General features: G+C 34.4%; 1 protein-coding gene and 1 pseudogene across 3 annotated transcripts; one reads left to right on the top strand and one right to left on the bottom strand.

Annotated features, from left to right (window-relative positions):
• The first annotated feature begins 895 nt into the window (after window positions 1-895).
• LOC145107348 (sister chromatid cohesion protein PDS5 homolog A-like) lies at window positions 896-12,053 on the top strand. Of its 3 annotated transcripts, none has more exons than XM_079044217.1 (32): window positions 896-1,132; window positions 1,982-2,367; window positions 2,460-2,586; window positions 2,696-2,914; window positions 3,023-3,239; window positions 3,364-3,509; window positions 3,610-3,755; window positions 3,860-4,009; window positions 4,136-4,184; window positions 4,274-4,465; window positions 4,680-4,862; window positions 4,967-5,124; window positions 5,206-5,332; window positions 5,424-5,573; window positions 5,659-5,718; window positions 5,813-5,949; window positions 6,035-6,152; window positions 6,234-6,365; window positions 6,484-6,650; window positions 6,794-6,944; window positions 7,112-8,485; window positions 8,667-8,747; window positions 9,124-9,705; window positions 9,792-9,872; window positions 9,974-10,053; window positions 10,152-10,203; window positions 10,330-10,416; window positions 10,722-10,759; window positions 10,907-10,969; window positions 11,047-11,225; window positions 11,326-11,606; window positions 11,688-12,053. In XM_079044217.1, the coding sequence occupies exons 1-32, from the start codon at window positions 1,040-1,042 to the stop codon at window positions 11,730-11,732; spliced, it is 6,051 nt and encodes a 2,016-aa protein (XP_078900343.1). In that variant the 5' UTR covers window positions 896-1,039; the 3' UTR covers window positions 11,733-12,053. The 3 variants fall into 3 exon arrangements, with proteins under 3 accessions (XP_078900343.1, XP_078900344.1, XP_078900346.1); XM_079044218.1 differs by having other exon boundaries at window positions 11,329-11,606; XM_079044220.1 differs by having other exon boundaries at window positions 5,209-5,332.
• Window positions 12,054-13,821: 1,768 nt separating this feature from the next.
• LOC145105004 (protein CANDIDATE G-PROTEIN COUPLED RECEPTOR 7 pseudogene) lies at window positions 13,822-15,102 on the bottom strand (annotated as a pseudogene).
• Window positions 15,103-20,354: the final 5,252 nt, after the last annotated feature.

Here is a 20,354-nt window from a genome sequence, read left to right on the forward strand (position 1 = left end):
CTAAATAAAGTATTATAGTGTCTGTGATGTTTATACATGTTTATTTGAAAATAAGTTTTTATTGGCTGTCTGATTGTTTAGAAGAGCATTAACTTTGTTCTAAGGTTACATATATCAATAAAGGAGATTAAAAAATGTTTTGATTATTAGTTAAATATCTTAAATGCTCTCCAATAATCACAAAATAAGAGAATCTTGTAGATAAAAAGATATTAGTTATTTATTACATTTCTACTGTGATTTGTGAAGTTGATATTTTATCGGTTATTTATTACTTTAGTTTATATAATTTAAGTTGTTACACGTTAGGGCCTATGAGTTTTTTTTTTCCGACTCGTCCTAATGATAAATGATATGAACCCATCCCATAGTAGGCCCGTATGATGACATAAGTCCAAATATAGAACTTACTCCTAAAAACTGGCCTAAAAGAGGAGGAGACACCTAAACTTAAAAGTCACGATCAAACTTTCATTTGGGCGATGTGGGATCGTAACATTAAATCTAAGAATTTGATTTATTGAAATCCAAACAAAATCACTAATTCGGACATGTTTTACATTTTGTTCCGTTTTATTTTCTTATAGGGGTTCATTAATTTCCTTCAAAGCTCAAACAGTAGAAATTTAATGTCCACTTCCTTAAAAAATCCATCATTCGACAAAAATTATGTTCATTATGTACTTTTATTATACTTACTTCCACCTTTATAATATTAATAATATTCATATTATAATGATTATACTATATTTCTATTATCAATATTTTTGTATAAAACTTTTTTCTATTTTTCTCTTTTTATTTATTATTTTATTATTAATCAAGATAGCTCTGAAGTCGTCCTCAAAAAAACGGGGTTTAAAAAATTCACATACTTCATAGTTCAGTCTTCAGGCAGCGTCGAGTTAAAGACTTAAAAGGTGCGTTGGTTTCGCATCCTGGTTCGAAACCCCCCTTTTCGTTCCATCATTCACAGGTCTTCTAGATGGCGATTTAAAAACCAAATTTAAACGCCAAACAGAGTTCTGAAGAAAAAAACATGGCTGAAAATCTTCAAAATCAGCTCAAGGAAGTTGGATCCAAGCTCGAGAACCCAGCCGCTAGTAAAGATGATCTTATCAAGCTTCTTTCGGTACTTGCTCACTCGTTGCACTCACAAATTTGAACTTCTGAAAAATCTTAATCCTGGGTTCTTCGTATAATTATTCGTTTTTACATTTTGTAGTTCAGTTACCTTATCATTTTGAATTTCGGTTGGTAATAAACTTGCGTTTTTCACTTGCAGTGTTTCAATTTTTAAGGAATTTACTTTCTGCGTTTTTCAGATAGTGATTTTTCTTTGTTTCAGTAGCTTTATTGCTCAGTACTCGGTGAATAAATTATGCATCTTGGGGAAAGTTCATGTGTTTTTTTTTGCAAATCTTGTATGTATTTCTTTGAAGTTAGGGTTCAGCTTGAAGGAACCGGCAATTTTTATAGTTGGTTTGAAAAAGTAATTACTTTATCATTTATACTCGCGAATTGCACCTCAAAGTTCCTATTTTCAGATTTTCCTTTATGGGTTCCTGATATGATGATTTCCTCTGGGTTTTAGAGCTTTTTAAGTTCATTATTGTGAATTGTTATTGAGAAAACAACGTTTGTTTTTCCCCAAGAAGAGGGCTTCTTCAAGTGGTTAGAATTAGGGCTCAATTTGAACGGGACATAAGTTCTACTAGGAATATTCAAAGCGCATCAAAAGCAGAGTGGTGCACCAAACTATAGTATTAAATTAATGTAACTTAAACCCAAACCCTAGAAATGCAAGAACGTTCTAGAAGTTAAAACCAAGGATTAAAATTATACACTAAATTTCTCTATAGTTTTAGCAGTTCAATTTATTGTAAAATCTCCTTTTTCCTGTGATTAACATCTTTCTATAATGAATTCATGTAATTCTTGACTAATTTTATGTCAATGGGTTTATATGGTCTAATTGCAGCAAGCCACAGAATCTCTCTCTGAGTTGGATCAATCACCACCAAAAGCATTATTGGACTCTATGCAGCCTCTTCTGAATGCTATAGTCAAGCCAGAATTGCTAAAGCATGAAGACAAAGAAGTTTCACTTCTTGTTGCAATTTGTACTTGTGAGATTACCAGAATTACAGCTCCTGAAGCACCATATGATGATGATGTTTTAAAGGACATCTTTCATTTGTATGTAAGCACCTTCAATGGGTTAAGAGATACCAAAGATCCATCTTTTGAGAGAAGAGTAATTGTGTTGGACACTGTTGCTAAGTATAGATCATTTGTTGTGATGTTGGATCTTGAATGTGATGATTTAATCAACGAAATGTTCAAAACATTTTTCACTGTTGCCAGGTCAGTTGTATAACTTATATTAAACTCCTATAATAAGTGGAATGAATGATTGTGTCACAATAATATCCTGACTTCTGTTTTATTACATACAGTGATGAGCATCATGAAACTGTTATCACAGCAATGGAAACAATCATGGCTGTTCTTCTTGAAGAAAGTGAGGAAATTGGGGAGGATCTTTTATCCATTATTCTATCTACTTTAGGCCGTGATAAGAACGTAAGATTCTTTTATACTTTTATACTTTTATTGTTTATTTGTTAATGTATTCTCTGACTAGTCAAATGTACAAGATGTCTGAGTGGTAAAATTTTGAACTTGATTATAGGATATAACTGCAGCTGCAAGGATGCTTGCCATGAATGTTATAAAGCAAAGTGCTGGAATACTTGAACCTGGAATTAAGAAGTTTATTTTATCATCAATGTCAGGAGATAACAGTTCTTCGAATCCTCAAATTGATTACCATGAAGTTATCTATGATATTTACCGTTGTGCCCCTCAGGCCTTATCAAAAATTGTCCCAAACCTTAAAAGAGAGCTACTGGTAATCACTAATCACATAATGTTTTGTATATCTTTGCTAAGTTATACTTATTTGGTTCATTTTTTGCAAGTAAAGGTAAAGCTAAATGTTGGTATTTATGTTTTATAGACAGATAAAATAGACCTTCGTTTAAAGGCAGTCAAACTGGTGGGAGACCTTTTTTCTATCAAAGGATCTTCCATCCCTCAGACATTTCATCCAATCTTTTTGGAGTTTTTGAAGAAATTTAATGATAAAGTTGTTGAAGTCCGGATGTCAGTTGTTGAATATGCCAAGCTATGTTTATTATCTGATCCTTTAAGAACAGAAGCTCCTCAATTACTTGGTAAGTCTTCAGGTTATTTAATATCTCATATGGCTAAATGCAAGAAAAAACTAACTACTTTGATAATTATTACATTGCTATGTTTCACATTTAACCCTGTTATTGCTTTGGTTGAACATGTTAGCTTCCCTAAGTGACAAGTTGTCAGATGATGATGAAAGTATACGCAAACAAGTGATTGCAGTAATTTCAGATGTAGCATCTCTGGATTTATCATCCATTTCACCTGAAACCATAAAGCTTCTAGCTGAGCACCTTGAGGACAAATCTGTAAAAACACCTTTCTGTTATCTATCTCACTAGCATCTATGTTATGGTGTTCCTATTTATGTTATATCTGCCTTTATCGTAACCAATATTCTTGATATAGGTTCTTGTGAAAAACTATACCCTAGAGAGGCTTTCAGATATATATAGAACTTGGTGTTTGAAGAAAATTGGTGGTTTGAATGTGAATCATGACTATGATTGGATTCCTGGAAGAATTTTAAGAAGTTTCTTTGACAAAGATTTCGGGTATGTTTATGTAATATGTTATGGTTTTATATTTTTTGGATGGAATTGAAGTATTTTCTTCTTCAAGATTACAGTTTTGAACTCTGAATTTTTTCGATTTCCAGACCAAACACAATTGAGCACATTCTATCCTCATCCCTCTTCCCAGTTGAGCTTTCGGTCAAAGATAAGGTCAAAAACTGGGTCAAACTATTTTCAAAATTTGATAAAGTTGAGGTGAATGCTTTAGAGAAGATACTGGAGGAAAGGCAAAGGTTTGTGAATGTCTTATTTATGCATATTTGTAACTCCAAATGGGATTACTTTTTTTTTTTCCTGTTTTAGTTTGTTAAAAATACATCTTTGCACTAATTTTCAGGTGATTTCCACTTGGATTGCAGGTTACAACTAGAGTTGCGAAAGTATCTTTCACTCAGGGAGACATATAAGGTTTGTTATTCATAACTTGCTAAAGGAGGCAGGAGAATTTGCCACGTGTATGCTGCTAAAAGTCAAAAATACCCTTTTGGAATTTGCAGGACAGTGATGCTTCAGAGCTCCAGAAGAAAACCACTGTTTGTATCCGCTTCATGTCCCACTGTTTAGCTGATCCCATAAAAGCAGAAGCAGATTTTCAGATTCTTAATCAATTAAAAGATGATAACATATGGAAGATCTTGACAACATTAATGGATCCCAACACTAGTTCTCTTCAAAGTAGGAGCCTTAGGGTAAGAAACTAGCTTGAAGTAATTATATAAAATGCAAGAAATAGCAACATAGTTTCATTGATTTTTATATTTCTTTGTATCTTTATAATAAGAAAAAGATAGTGAAATTACAACACTGTAATAAAAAGAGACAAAAGTAGGATCCTATAATAAACAACTACATTGCTATTTCTTGTGAATTTGATAAATTGGTAACAAATTTATTGTTTTGCAGGATGAGTTGTTTAAGATAGTTGATGAGAAGCATCCACTTTATGAACTTCTAAGCACTCTTTTTATCAAAAGCTCATACATAATCTTTGACAAGGACTTTGTCAAAAATCTTCTTCTAGAGACTGAACAACAGAAATCTGATGGGAACAAATTGTTAATTCAATCTTGCATGAATCTACTTGTGGTAAAAATTACAATTTACTGCTGTTTCATATAACTTCCTGTTTTTTTTTTTTTTTTTTTTACTTCTTCTAAACATCTTTACATATCTTTCTGATGAATATTCAGATCCTTTCAAGCTTCAGTCCTTTGCTGCTAAGTGGGATAGAAGAAGATTTGGTGCATCTTCTAGAAGATTATGATGATGAGGCAATCAAAGATGGTGTTTTGCATGTTCTTGCAAAGACTGGTGAAACAATTCGAGAACAATTGGGAGATTCATCTAGGTTTTGCTAATGACTTTATGATAAATTGTTCTATGATTTTTTAAATTATCTATCTGATTTGTTTTTTATTCTTTTATGCAGTAGATTAGACCTTATACTTGAAAGAATATGTTTAGAAGGTAGTAGGAAGCAGGCTAAGTATGCTGTACATGCATTGGTGGCTATAACAAAAGATGATGTGGTCAAGTCACTTTCGGTTCTATATAAGGTTGACTTGATAATGATATGTCATGTTTGACTTCATTTATTTATGTCTTTGATGATTTATTTGTGTTTGATTCTTCTCAAATGATGTGCAGCGACTAGTGAATGAGCTAGAGAAAAGGACGAATTTGCCCTCTGTGCTACAGTCTTTGGGGTGTATAGCACAGACTGCCATGCCGGTTTTTGAAACACAAGAGAGTAAAATTGAAGAATTTATTAGAAAAAATATCTTAAGTTGCAATCATGTATGAGACACAATCCACTTGCTATCTTATATCTTCTTATTTGATATGTTTAAAATAATGTTGAATTTTGCTTCATGATGTTCAGAAACCAGTAAATAAGGCGAAAAAATCTTGGGATAACAAAAGCGGACTTTGTTCATTAAAGGTTGTTTACTGGGCATAAAGTCTATATTTAGTGTTTTTTGATGGAAGATTTTACCCTTTAATTGAACTTATAAGTTTCTAATGTTTTGTTGTAGATATTTGGCATTAAAACTCTGGTGAAAAGCTATCTGCCTGTGAAAGATGCACATCTTCGTGTTGGTATTGATGAACTTTTAAAAGATCTCCATCATATACTTTCTTTTGGAGAAATCTCAAAAGATGTGGAATCAAGGTATCTTTTGTTATATTTATGTCATTGTCATGTTATGTAAGCACACATTTTTAATGTTATTACCTTTTTGTTTCATTTCCATAAGTTCTGTTGATAAGGCCCATTTGAAGCTAGCTTCAGCTAAGGCAATTATTCGTCTGTCAAAACATTGGGATAAAAAGATTCCAGTTGATCTATTTCACCTCACCTTGAGAACATCAGAGGTAAACAAAAATACTTTAGATTGCTATGTTTTTCTTCTTCTTGAATTGCTTATTGATTGCCTATTTTTATGATGTATGCAGGCTAGATTTCCTCAAGTTAGGAAACTATTTCTCAAAAAAGTACATCAGTACATAAAGAATAGGAGTTTGGATCCCAAATATGTTTGTGCTTTCTTGTTAGATTTCAGATTACAGAAACCTATTCGGGAAGAGGTATTTAAAATTTAAAGTTACCCTTGATGAATCCATTTCAAGTTTCTTATAGATGAAAGAACATTGCTGTTTCTTGCTTTGAATCCTTCACTGATATCTGGAATTGTAACTTTGATAGGAAAATCAAAGTTTTAGTGAAATCCTTGAGATGTGTGAGCAATGGAAGGCCAATGGGAATTCCTCAGTGTACATTCTTCCCTACTTGATCCATGCACTTGCTCATCATCCTTCATGTCCAAACATTGATGAATGCAAAGATGTCAAAGCATATGAACCTATATTCAGGTAATTTAGGGCTCCAAATGGGATTCTTTAAACTATTCATGTAAATGCAACTATGGCATTCTTTACCATGCTGGAAATTAAGTAAACTCAAAATTTGATGATACAGTGATAATATGTTTTCTTTTTCTGATATTTTTCTACAGGAAATTGTATATATATTTTTCTAAATTAGCAGCAGGAAATGAAGATGGCAAGCCTGGAGTAGGGCTAAAACAGGAAGATGTAATTTCGATAATTTCTGTTCTTCGAACTATCAAGTTCTCAAAAGATGCTGTAGATACAAACATGTCAAAGGTAGAATTCCTTGTTATTGTAGTTGTGATGTGTAACTCAAGGCAATATCTTAACTAAAATATTTACATAGATATACTAATAATAGTCACCTACAAGAAAAAAAGATGCTTGAAAGCTAAATTATCTGTGTTTTCATTTTAGATTTCTAAAGTTTTTTGCATTTTCAGAACTCGTATGCAATCTGTGATCTTTGCTTGATAATCATCAAACGGTTGGCTCAAAAACATGAAGATCTTTATGAATCGGTTGTGCCTCTTACTTTGCCTGATGAGTTGTATACACCACACAAGAAAAAGGAAGAGGAAAAAGAACATGAGAACAAAGAAGATGAGATAGAAGAGGTTAACAAAGAAGATGAGAAGATAGAAGAAATTAGCAAAGCTGAGAATCAAGAAGATGAGAAGATAGAAGAAAATAACAAAGATGAGAAAAAGGAAGAAGAAATTAACAAAGAAGATGAGAAGATGGAAGAAGAGAACAAAGATGAGAAAGAAGAAGTTAACCAAGAAGAAGAGAAAAAAGAAGATGAGAAGATGGAAGAAGATAGCAAAGACGAGAAAAAAGAAGAAGCAATTAACAAAGAAGATGAGAAGATGGAAGAAGATAATAAAGATGAGGCAAAAGAAGAGGTAAGTAACAAAGAAGAGAATAAAGAAGATGAGAAGATTGAAGTAGATAACAAAGAGGAGAAAAAAGAAGAAGAAATTAATAAAGAAGATGAAAAAAAAGAGGAAACTAGCAAAGAAGATGAGAAGATGGAAGAAGATAAGAAAGATGAGAAAAAAGAAGAAGAAATTATTAACAAAGAAGATGAGAAAAAAGAAGACGAGAAAATGGAAGAAGATAGCAAAGATGAGAAAAAAGAAGAAGAAATTAACAAAGAAGAAGAGAAAAAAGAAGATGAGAAGATGGAAGAAGGTAGCAAACTTGAGAAAAAAGAAGAAGCAATTAACAAAGAAGATGAGAAAATGGAAGAAGATAGCAAAGATGAGAAAAAAGAAGAAGTAATTAACAAAGAAGAAGAGAATAAAGAAGATGAGAAGATGGAAGATGATAAGAAAGATGAGAAAAAAGAAGAAGAAATTATTAACAAAGAAGATGAGAAAAAAGAAGACGAGAAAATGGAAGAAGATAGCAAAGATGAGAAAAAAGAAGAAGAAATTAACAAAGAAGAAGAGAAAAAAGAAGATGAGAAGATGGAAGAAGGTAGCAAACTTGAGAAAAAAGAAGAAGCAATTAACAAAGAAGATGAGAAAATGGAAGAAGATAGCAAAGATGAGAAAAAAGAAGAAGTAATTAACAAAGAAGAAGAGAATAAAGAAGATGAGAAGATGGAAGAAGGTAGCAAACATGAGAAAAAAGAAGTAATTAACAAAGAGGAGAATAAAGAAGATGAGAAGATAGAAGAAGATAACAAAGAATATAAGAAAATAGAAGACGAGAAGAAAGAAGAAATCAACAAAGAAGATAAGACAAAAGAAGATGAGAAGATAGAAGAAGATAGTAAAGATGAGAACAAAGATGATGAGAAAAAAGGAGAGGTTAGCACAGAGGGGAGTCTTTCTATGATTATTTTCCCTATTTTTGTAGTTTAAAAGAGGAAATGTTGATTTTTTCAGATTGATATGCAAATATTGATGCATACAATTATACAAATATGTTAGCCTTGTTATGCAATATGCATTAGGAAATTCAATTGGTATTATTTAATGATGTCAACAGGTGACAGAAGGTCGGACATGGTTGGCTGATGAGAGTGTTTTTGCACACTTTGAGTCCTTTATCTTGGAAGCTAATGGCAATGTATGTTCTTATGTCCTTTTTCTTTTGGATTAAATGCAAGAAATAGCAATGTAGTTTCATCCATCTGTTTATTACAGCAGCATACTTTAAATTTTTTTTCTTATTATAGCATTCTACTTTAAAAAAAATCCATCCAGTTATAGCAAAAATATCATCCAAATACAAAATAATTTCAACTTGGATAGATTTTTCAAAAAACTTGAGAGTACAATGCTATAAGTGGATAGATATTTCAAAGTATGTTGCCAATTTTCTTTTGCTATAAGTTATTAAATTTACACAAGAAGTTGTAAAGTTTACTAATGCTTAAAATTTCATACTAAAAGATGGTAACATTTGTGTACTTATTACTATTATTCTTGAAATCTCTCAACAGATTTCATCAAAAGTCAATGAGGATGATATCATGAAGGATAGTGAAACAGATGGAAACGAGATTCCTTTAGGAAAAGTGTTAAAACGTTTAAAAGCCAAAGGATCCAAGGCAAGAAAGGAAGTGAAAAACGGGTCCACACCCACACCCACACCCACACCCACACCCAAACCCACTGTTGAAACTGAAAATAATAATGTTGATATCATGGGAATGTTGAGAGAAATAAATTCAGATAATTTGGTTGTATCTGTATCTGTATCAACAACAAAGTTTGATTCAAGCAATGGTCATGGTGAAATTAAAACAGAAGCAGATTTGAAAAGGAAAGGAATCCCTGATGATCTAACCAATGTCCCTGTACCCAAGCGTAGGAGGTCGACAACTTCTGCAAAAGGGCATAAAAGGTCATCTTTTATAACCAGTGGAATGAAGGGTGGGCCCACTTTCGGTAATAAAATGGATGATGATGATGATGATGATGAGGATGATGATGGACACAGTGATTCAGAAGATAAAGTTAGTTTGGATAGAGGTGTGATACATAAAGAAGAGGGCATGATTACTGATGAAGCTGATTTGGAGGTAACCTTTTTTCACTTTCGGTGAGGAGGGTATTTACGTCTTTTTGAGTTTTGAGAACCCTGTATTTTTTTATTTCTCTTATGCAGAAGCCTAAAACGCCTGTGGATATTCAGAAATCTGGGAATCTCAGGAAGCGAAAACGAAGAAGGGTTTCACGATTAGTAAAGGTTAGAATGGCTTTTTAATCTACTATTTATCTTTATTTCTTTTCACTATAAGTTCAATTTTAATTATATATATATATATTTTTGTTTTTGTATCTTCTTAGTGCACTACGGATGCAACCGAATTTAAAACCAAAGACTTGATTGGAAGACGCATCAAAGTTTGGTGGCCTATGGACAAGGAGTAAGTTTCTTTTTCAATTTTTAATAAAAAGTTTTATGAAAATGTGATCACTTTTTCCTTTAAGAAATGTTATTAATGCATGAAAGTATAATTTACAGGTTTTATGAGGGCTTAGTGAAGTCTTATGATCATGAAAACAACAAACATGTGGTGAGATTCCTTGTTTTTGAGTTAATTTGTCTCATTTGACTTGTTAATCTGTGGTCAAAATAGTTGATTTAAATGGTTTGATGTGTGTGCTTTCACAACATATCTAACAATTGTATCTTGTTGAAGGTATTATATGATGATGGAGATATTGAAGTGCTATGTTTGGATAAGGAACGGTGGAAACTTGTTAAGAGTGGGCACAAACTTGCAGAGGTATGATTCCTTGTTTGTTTGGTTGGATGGAATGGAATGATGGAATGAATGGAATGGAATAAGCACAAGGTAATGGAATGAATCATAACATTCCATTATCTTGTTTGGTTGGCTTGTAGAAAAGAAATGATTTTTCATATGAAAAGTAACAAAATGAAAGGAATCACATTCCTTCAAAAACAATCTATTCCATTCCATCAGCTAAAAGAAACAACATTTTTCATTCCATTCCATTCCTTCCCTGATTCCATTCTACCAAACACTACGATTGATTTCTGATGATGTTTCACTCACCCCATTTACAGAGGAAGCTCATGACATATAGTCCACCCCCTAAAGAAGGGTAAGTCACTATTTGAACCTTCAACTCATGATATCATATTTCAACTTGTAATAAAACAAATACTAATTTTATTTTTAGTTAATAACATACATTTAAGGATTTCAACATGCTCTCAAGTCTTTTAACCTTTCCATTTCTATTTTCCAGAACATCTAAGAAACTTAAGTCATCGGGTAGCTCCAAGCAAACTAAGGATTCAACTACTGACATGTGAGTAGGATATATTACATAATTTGATTAATTTTTTTTTAATAAAATTTATTTACCCAAGTTTGTTGTAATGATAGATCACCATCATCTATGGTAAGAGGCAAAAGAACCCCAAGACAGAATTTAAACCAAGGGCAAAAAGGGGTATCAGTATCACAAAGAAGTGCATATTTGGAAATTCGCAGAAGCAAAGATCCTGATGCATCCATGCCTGATATCATATCCTCTAAAATCGACAATTTGGATGCAGTTGAAGGTATAACAACACGAATCCTCCATGTTTCTTGAGTATATATGGAATGAGCCAATGAGGGTATTTTGGTCTTTTTGTGATATATGTTTCTTTACTTGTTCAGCAGGTGCAGAGAATTCAGACAAGTTAGAAAAGTCAAGATCCAAGGAGAACCAAACAACAGGAGATGCAGAGAGCAGCTCAAATGATTCCATGTCTTCTCATAAAAACGAACCTAGTTCTGTGCAGAAAGAAACCAAAAATGACGATTCTGCCCCTAGTGAGACACATGGATCAGATTCAGAAGAAAGTGGCGAGTCAACAGATGTACAAACACCAGATGGAAAAGAATCATCAACTTATGATGATTCTGACATGGCAGGATTCACAGACGACGAACCTCTTGTAATCAATCTATCTTTTCTCATATTCCCAAAATACCCCTATATCCATTTTAAGAATATTGATTAATTTTTGTGAATGCAGGGTGTGTGGAAGGCTCGAGTTGGAAAATCTGGTGAAGGCAAATAAGTTGTGTAGCATGTATGGACTACTGTGGTGTATCTTGTTCAGTTAGGGAGAATTAAGATGAGAAAACAAACAACTATTTTACATCAAATGGTTACTACACCAATAATATAAAATGGGACTCAATGGTTACATGTGAAAAGTGTGATATGTAGAACCTTTGAAACCATGGTAGGTGTTGTGTTGAAAGTGTATGTGTAGAATGTATGATTAATTGTGTTGATTATTATTGTAGGTTTTGTAATTTTAAGTGCAACAGCAATAGTTGACAAGTGAAATGTAACTTGTATTGTTTGATTGTAGTTGGTAGATTAATTAGCTTAATTGGTTATGTTATGTACACACATTATGGTGTTATATCATCAAACATATTTTATTTTTAGACAAAAGCAAAGTAAACAATGGCTAATGTGCATGCAACTGTGTGGATTGGGTTTTTTTATATGCTTCCTACATTTTATTTTTCATATATCGTTGAGCCATGACGTAGTTGTAATATAATAAGTTTTCTTTGCTTTTTCTTCAAACTTCATAAGATTTTCTTTTCATTTTTTGTTTTCTTACTTTTTTTCCCTTTCTCTAAAGACATGGTAGAATTAGGGATCATAATCATGTAATATTTGTTTGGTGTGTCAGAAAATTCTTTCTGGATTTGATCTATATAAATATTTGTTTCGTCTTTCTCAACCCTAACGTGTAATCTATTTAATTATATGGGTTGGTGGGTCACTAGAAATAAGTCTATATATCACATATTTATTTATTAGCCCTTACTTTCTCTTTTATTTAATAAACATTCTTTTATATATATATATATATATATATATATATATATATATATATATATATATTATTTAATAAAGTAAACGGGTTCAGGAGTCCTCCGTGAAATTATTTAAACCTGCACATGATCTGTATAAACAGTTGTCGGGTCAGAGAAATTCAACCTAATCTCTTTTATTTTCGTGTCAAACTCCCTGAATGGTAGAATACAATTCTAGTGTTTTATCTTTTTTAGATACGAAAATTTGAGTTGGTGAAAAACCTTTTGTGTATCTGGTATGTATATATTCATGTAGATTGCATGTCTATATAACTAATAATTTCCATGTATTTTTATTATGCATATATGTATATACCATGTCAATATGAGATATTTACATTTGTATACTTGAATGATAAACCCAACATAATATTAAAATAGAAATAAACAATAACATACCCAATATTTTGGCTGATATACCTAACACAGTAAACAATAAAAACCAAAGTAACAATTATAATTAAAAAATATATAATAAAATTAAAATGTCATAAAACCAAATGTAAAAGAATTCATAAAACATATCTAACAAAGTAAACAATTAAAACCAAATACATATCTAATTCCTTTAATATATTATACATATTTTAAATTTTAATTTAAAAAAGTTAAAATATAGATTCCCACCCCCACCCGGCCCTTGCCCACAACTTTTACCGTCTTAATCTTTAATTAATCAAAACCAGACTTTAATATATATATATATATATATATATATATATATATATATATATATATATATATATATATATATATATATATATATATGTGAAGTCTTGGGTTTGAAAATATTCTTTAAACCATTTCAAGCTTTAACCTTAACATCTTAATCTTAAAATGTGTGGCCTCTAGGTTTGAAATTAATATTAAAACCAAGCTTTGATATTAATCGTCTCCATCTTCAATCAAAACCAAGATTTCTCCCACCTTACTTGTCATACATGGTATTAAAAATTTGTTTTTAAAGAACTTTTATCCATGCTTTAAGGAATATGAAGTCTGGGTTTGATGGCTTTGATTTCTGTAGGTTTCATGTTCCGAAAAACAAGTCTAATTATTAGAAAAAAAATCCAAAACTATCTACATACCAAAGCTATAGTAGCTCATTACTCACGAAAACACCTATCAACGTACCTACACAAACCTAAAACTTTTGGACCTTTTAAAAGAAGAAAAGAATATCAAATTGTTCCAGAAAATTAAACCTAAAAAAAAACGTAGTATGAACAAGAAAAGATCTTCTCTTAGGAATTTCGAACCCCATACTCCTCATCCAGCAGACTTTTCATCATCATCATCGTCCGAAACAAATGGCCTGTACATGTAAAACATCACCATGCAGAAAACAAGACTGACGATTTCCTCTCCCGCATTAATCACCCACGGCCACTCGTAAACTACATCGTCAGCAAATCCGTTAACAACTATCCTCATAAAAAGATATACAGAAACCGCCTTCGTAAATGATAACAATTTCGCCAAATTTTTAGCAGCATTCCCATCAACCTCACAAGTCTCATTCAACAAACTATACGAACCACAAATGGGAACGAAAATAACAAAGCAGGTGAGGAAATCGAAATGAACAAAACCTATGTTCCAATTCAACCAGTGTTCATTATAAGGGGAAACATCATTACGAAAGCCCGTTTCCCCTATCAACATAACAAATCCATTAGCTATAACCTGAAACAAGAACACAACCAGCAAAACAACCTTTTCTCTTTCTTGTAAAGACGGACTCCATAAACACCATCCGCCACTTATCAGCACGATCACTGTGAAGCAAAGTACAGTTCTGATAAACCGAAATATGTAAAACAAGACATCCCATCCATGAATGCCTGTAACCTTGAGGTAATGTTGATCAGTTGCGGCAGACATTACGTGAATCAAAGTCACAGCAAGCAACACACCCATTACTAAATGAATCTTGCGAAAACATAGTTTGTTCTTGAAGCATACGAAGATCCAAACCCCTAGAAAACACATGTAAAGAAGGGAGAAGATGAAGTAAAGAGATGGAAGCTGCGTTAGCCCAACAGGTAAATAGTTTTTGGTAGTGCCGTCGACATCAATGTTGTATAGCTCTGTCCGGACGTCCATCGTCACCAAGGATTGGTGGTTGCAGTTGGCGAAGTAGAGGGCGTGTACACCGGGATATGACACTGGATACGTTTTGTTGAAGGAAGATTGCGGATAAGGGTAGACATGATCTTGGAAAGTAAAGAGGAGTGAGATGAAGTTGTTATCCAAAGGGCACAATTCAGGGTTTTGTCTGGATTCTTGGAGGTAATCGTCTTCCACTTTAAACGAGAGAAGGAAGAAACCGATACGTGAAGGATCAGGTTCTGATAAGTTGGAGTTGATGGACACGGAGGATATGTCGAAGGAGACGTGACCGGTATGCGAGAATCCAAACTCCGAGAAGAGTATGGTAGATCTGTTATCGGATCGGAGCTTCTTAGATATGATTTCCGCCGTGGATGGTGCATTGAAGAGGAAGAAGAAGAGGAGAACAGCAGCGATAATTTTTCTGAAGATTCTCATGTTGGATTCCTTGGTGGTGTGAAAAGTTCAGAGAAACAAACATGACAAAGGTTTTTTCAGCGAAGACAAATAAATAGGATGAGAAAAAAGGGATACAGATGAAGTTTAAGAAAAAATGATAACGATGATCAAGTTTAATTTTGAAAGTAGGAGAGAGACTAGGGATAGAGATAAAACGATTCCATAATCCCGATTTCCCTCTCATTGTGGAATAGCTATTCCAAGGAGCGAGGAACCTTCCTTGTTATAGTACCATCTCGAATCTTTATATTTGTTTTGATGTCAATTTTTTTTGCTTTCTTTTTCGGCTTAATTGTAGAGACAAGACAAAACTGAATTTGTTTGCCATTTTCTTTTGATTAGGTCTAAAAAATTTCAAACTTGAGGATTTGGTATTTATTTTGGTTTCTTCTCAATCTTTTTTTTAACCAACAAATATAATCTACTCCTAAAGAGAGACTTGAACCCCTGACCTCAAAGAGAGAGTGTAACACCTGATACCGCTGAGCTAGAAACTCTTTGGTCTATTCTCAACTTGAAATGACTATTTTGGCCTTCAGATATTTTTTAATATTTTTTTCTATTTAACTTAAAGTTTTATTAAATAAAAGTATGAGACCCACACCATCTCTCTCCCTCTCTAAATTACCTTCATATGTCTTCTGTTTTCTATTTTCGGTAATTACAAACACCGTATAAAACCAACCCTTAACAACTTCTAGAGGTGATAAGCTCTTCATTAGAAGTGATTTCTTCTCAGTACTCAACTGGATCCGTCTCCTTCACTGGATTATCATTGAGATCTGACCAGAAAATATAATATCACACTTATCACTTTTATTCTCTCCCACTTTCTAAATGCTAGCTTTCGCCTATGATAAACCGCCAGAGGGGATCGTCCCCTGTCATGAATTGATGGTCTCTCTCATTCATTTCTTCTCCGATGCTACTGGTTAATGATGTATGAGGATCAACCCACACACAAACCTGGGCCAACACCATCGAGAAACAGGACAGACTTAAATAGCAAGCCTAAATTCAATACATGCCGGTAGTTAGTGACCAAAGCAAACCGGTCAAGCATACCGAGCAACAATAAACTATAGCAAAGAAGTCGTCCGTATGGATTTAGGCAACACCTCGGAAAGCATGGAAAAAATTATTATTATTGTATTGAAGGGTTCTACCCTTGCAACCTTCAGACAAAGATAATACCCAATTGGATAAGCAACAACCCAGATTGACTTATATATATATATATATATATATATATATATATATATATATATATATATATATATATATATATAAGGACTCTGAATGCACATCAATGAGGTAGAGCATTCCAAGAACCTAAGCAATTGTATTACTCTTCCTAACCGACATCTATCTTAGGCATCAGAATGCAATACTGGGTCCATCCCTCGATATCACTTTCTAACCTAGTGGTGTCCATCTTTGCAACGTATCTTCTAGATTGCTTACTAAAGGATGATCATTTTATATCTAGCTACTAAGTATCTGGAAGACGACGTAGCATCATTGGCGCCATCCATATACAAACATGTAGGAAAAAGTCAAGTGACACGTTCCATAGTGAACTCAAGTTAAGCCCCATTAACTTAATACCTGCATTCACTCTTGTAACATCCCAATGATAAGGTACTTATAATTTTGACCCTATATTTGAATAATATTACATTTTGACCCCCCTAAAGTTGAAAAGATTACAAGATTGGCCTATAGTGGCATTGTGGTAATTTTTGGACTTGAGGTTAGTACGTTAGGCGTACGATGTGTACGCTGAGCGTACTAGGGCGGACCCTAGTACGTTGGGCGTACATCTCGTACACAGTACGTACGCGCAGAATGTCCAAACCCTGATTTTTAGGGTTTTGGCCATATATGAACACCATTATAACTTCATGCCTCATATCCTCAGTAGCCTCCCTCTGTGAAAATCGTCTTCAAGCAACCCCAAGTAAGAAGAGTCCATTTTTTTAGCCCATAGGAGTGTTTTGGAGGTGTGTTTGAAGAAGAAGAAGGTGGTGAGAAGAGCTTGAAGCTTGGAAGCATTTTGGATATGAGATTCCCTCCTTGTTTGCAACCTCCAGGAGGTATAAAGCTTGAAAACTTATCATTCCATCTTGTATATATAGGCATTTCATTCCGTTAAGTTACTTTTTATCCAAAAATGGTGATTGTTGAGCATAGCATGTTCTTGACCCATTAAGTCGTCCTTTCAGACCTTAGGAAGGGTCTTAAGTCATAAAAATGTGGTCTTGATGGTTAGTTTTGCTCCATGCACTCTTTAGAAGGTATTAATGCATTAAGATGTTGTACTTTGGGGTATTGGGCACTTAATGGAAACGCAAAGTCATAAAATTGGAAACGTTATGACTTTTGAGGGTGATTTAGCCTTGGATCTAAAGTTTGGACGTGAATGCTTAACGTATTAAGCACTTATTGGAAAAATGAGATTTTTGGCTTACGCCATGCGTACCTTAGTGTACGTCATGCGTACGCGGTCTACTCTCCCGTTTTCTAGTCAACTCGAGTACGCCCTACATACCTCTGGAGTACGCCCAACGTACTCGTCTTGAGTCGACTCGGATGGGTTGACTCAGTTGACTTATTAGTTTTGACCAAGGGTAATTTAGGAAATTGTGATTATTGTATTAATGGGAAATGTTTGGACATTTAGGACTTGGGTGGAGCCGATATTCGGGATCAGAGTATTGATCAGTTTTCATCACGATGTGAGGTGAGTTTTCCTCACTGTACTTTCGGGTCGAAGGAACCAAGGCCGACCCATTGCATTGATATCCTGGTCTACCGTATGTTGCTATGTTGTAGTTATATGTTAGAATTGTATCCTAACTTATTGGATGTGCTATACGGTAGTGATTTGTAGAGTTGTCTGTTGCCTGTTTGACTGATTATATGTTTATATGTTATGTATATGTTGACATATTGTGTTGGGTTGAGGTTGTACTCCTCTGTGCTATAGCCAACAAACCAGTGAGCATTCCAGATATGAGCTGAGAGCCGATTGGCATGCTAGACTCATACTGAGGGCTCAAGAGCATTCCAGATACGAGCCGAGGGCCGGTTGGTATGCCAGACTCGTACTGAGGGCCCGAGGGTATTCCAGTCCGATGACTGAGTGGACCCATTGTATATTGGCATTCCAGTCTGATGAATGATTGGGCCATGGGTAATCCAGACCGATGACTATGGACCCTGGGGTATTCCAGCCCGATGGTTGATTGGACCCAACATGCTTGTTTGTTTTTGTTCTGTATTTGTGTGGTGGTACTTTGGGGGAACTTACTAAGCTTTGGCTTATGGTTTTTATTTATTGTTTCAGGTACTTCTGATGATCGTGGGAAGGCAAAGGTGTGACCGTACACATCCTCTATTTTAGGGCTTATGATTTTGGGATACTTTGATATTAATACACATTTGGAAACAATGATTTTGTAAACATTTTATGACTATGGGTTGTTTTTAAAAGTTTAAATTTGTTGTGATATTTGGGATGTTTCGAGTTGGTATCAGAGCCTTAGTTTGAGTGAATTGGAGGAACACCCATGTGAATCCATTCTCAAATAAGGAACTGCAAAGGTTTTTTTTTTTTTTTTTTTTTTTTTTTTTTTTAAATTAATTTTCAAAATGGTTTTCCAAAAGTAATCAAGGAAGGATGTGATGTGTACGATCAACCGGAGCCAGTAAGTGGACCCCAAGTTAGCACACTGTTGTTTGATATTATGATATGTTAGAACAACATGCTAGTGATAGGCTAGGGATCTTCAGGAATTGCATGATATAGTTTCGTGATTATATGATGCCTGATAGCCTAGGGTTCTTCCTCATATGAAATTGACATCATTACTGTAGTTTCTTAGTGTATACATAAAAATTGTACATAACTAAGATTTTATAGCATGAGAATGTTTGATTTAGCCTTATTTTTTGTTCCTTGTCTGGTTGTGGGCTTAGGGTAGGATCAAGTATTCGACTGTCTATAGGATCTAGTGTTATGTATAGTTAGCATACGTGTAACACCCCGACTCTCAGGTACAAGTTTTAAAGCATTATATACATATTTATGGACCTACTCGACAAGTTGGTTGCCCCCAACTCGTCGTGTAGAGGCGGGATGACCCGCGTGGATTATTGGATCTACTCGACGAGTTGGAGGACCTGCGTGGATTATTGGATCTACTCGACGAATCGGAGGACCTGGACTCGACGAGTAGGAGCTGGGAAATGAAACCCTAATTTTTAGGGTTTGCACCCTATTTAAAGGACCTTAAGCCCTTTCCCCCAGCCACCATTGCCAATTTTGACGTCCAGAAGCAAACCCTAATAGATCAACCCTATTCTTGAGTGTGTGAGAGGCTAAGTGTGTATTTTGGTGCAAACCTTGAAGAAGCTTGAAGATTTAGAGTCTTGGAACGGGAAGAAGCTTGTAGATCCAATATCTACATAGTGTTGGCCTCCAGTAGAAGGTAAAAAGCCTTTACCTGGGCTTTCCATTTATTAGATCTTCTTCTCATGCATGAATATGGTCATTTTTGGGGAAAAAGGGGGTCATTCTTTGTTTTGAACTTGTCCAGAAGATATGCTCTCAGATCTGGACTCCTCTAGGTCCCAAATTCAGAAAGCTATTAGCTTTATCTAGTATTAACCCTTCACCATGCCCTAAACCCCATTCTACACTTGGTTTTGGTGTTCTAAGCATGTAGGACCTTGCATGCACGTAAAGTTTGCAACTTTACGTGGAATATGTGCCTTAGGAAGCTAGATCTACAAGTTGGAGCTTTGTAGTAGCTTAAAAACGTCTGGATAGGAAGTGGACTGCATGAACTCGACGGGTCGCATAGCCGACTCGGCGAGTTGGATGGAGGTTGCCCGTATTTGATTCTGAATGAACTCGGCGAGTCAGTAAGGGGACTCGACGAGTCAGTTAGGGTTTTCCCCGACATCTGGACAGGCATGGACTCGACGAGCTGGTTGGAAACTCGGTGAGTCAGTTAGGGTTTTATGACTTTCTGAATTCTTAAGGAACTTGACGAGTTGCTAGCTGCACTCGACGAGTTGGGTCAACATGGACTGTTGACTTTGACTTTGACTTTGACTAAGGGTTGACCAGTTTGACTTCTGGGGGTATTTTGGTAATTTAGGAATTTATGGAAGTGGGTCATCAGTGGATGTAGGTGTTGGATTTGGAGCTACATTTGGTGGAT

Source organism: Lactuca virosa, chromosome 4, assembly GCF_052849685.1.
Source record: "Lactuca virosa cultivar CGN04683 chromosome 4, Lactuca_virosa_CGN04683_v6, whole genome shotgun sequence".
NCBI lineage: Eukaryota > Viridiplantae > Streptophyta > Magnoliopsida > Asterales > Asteraceae > Lactuca > Lactuca virosa.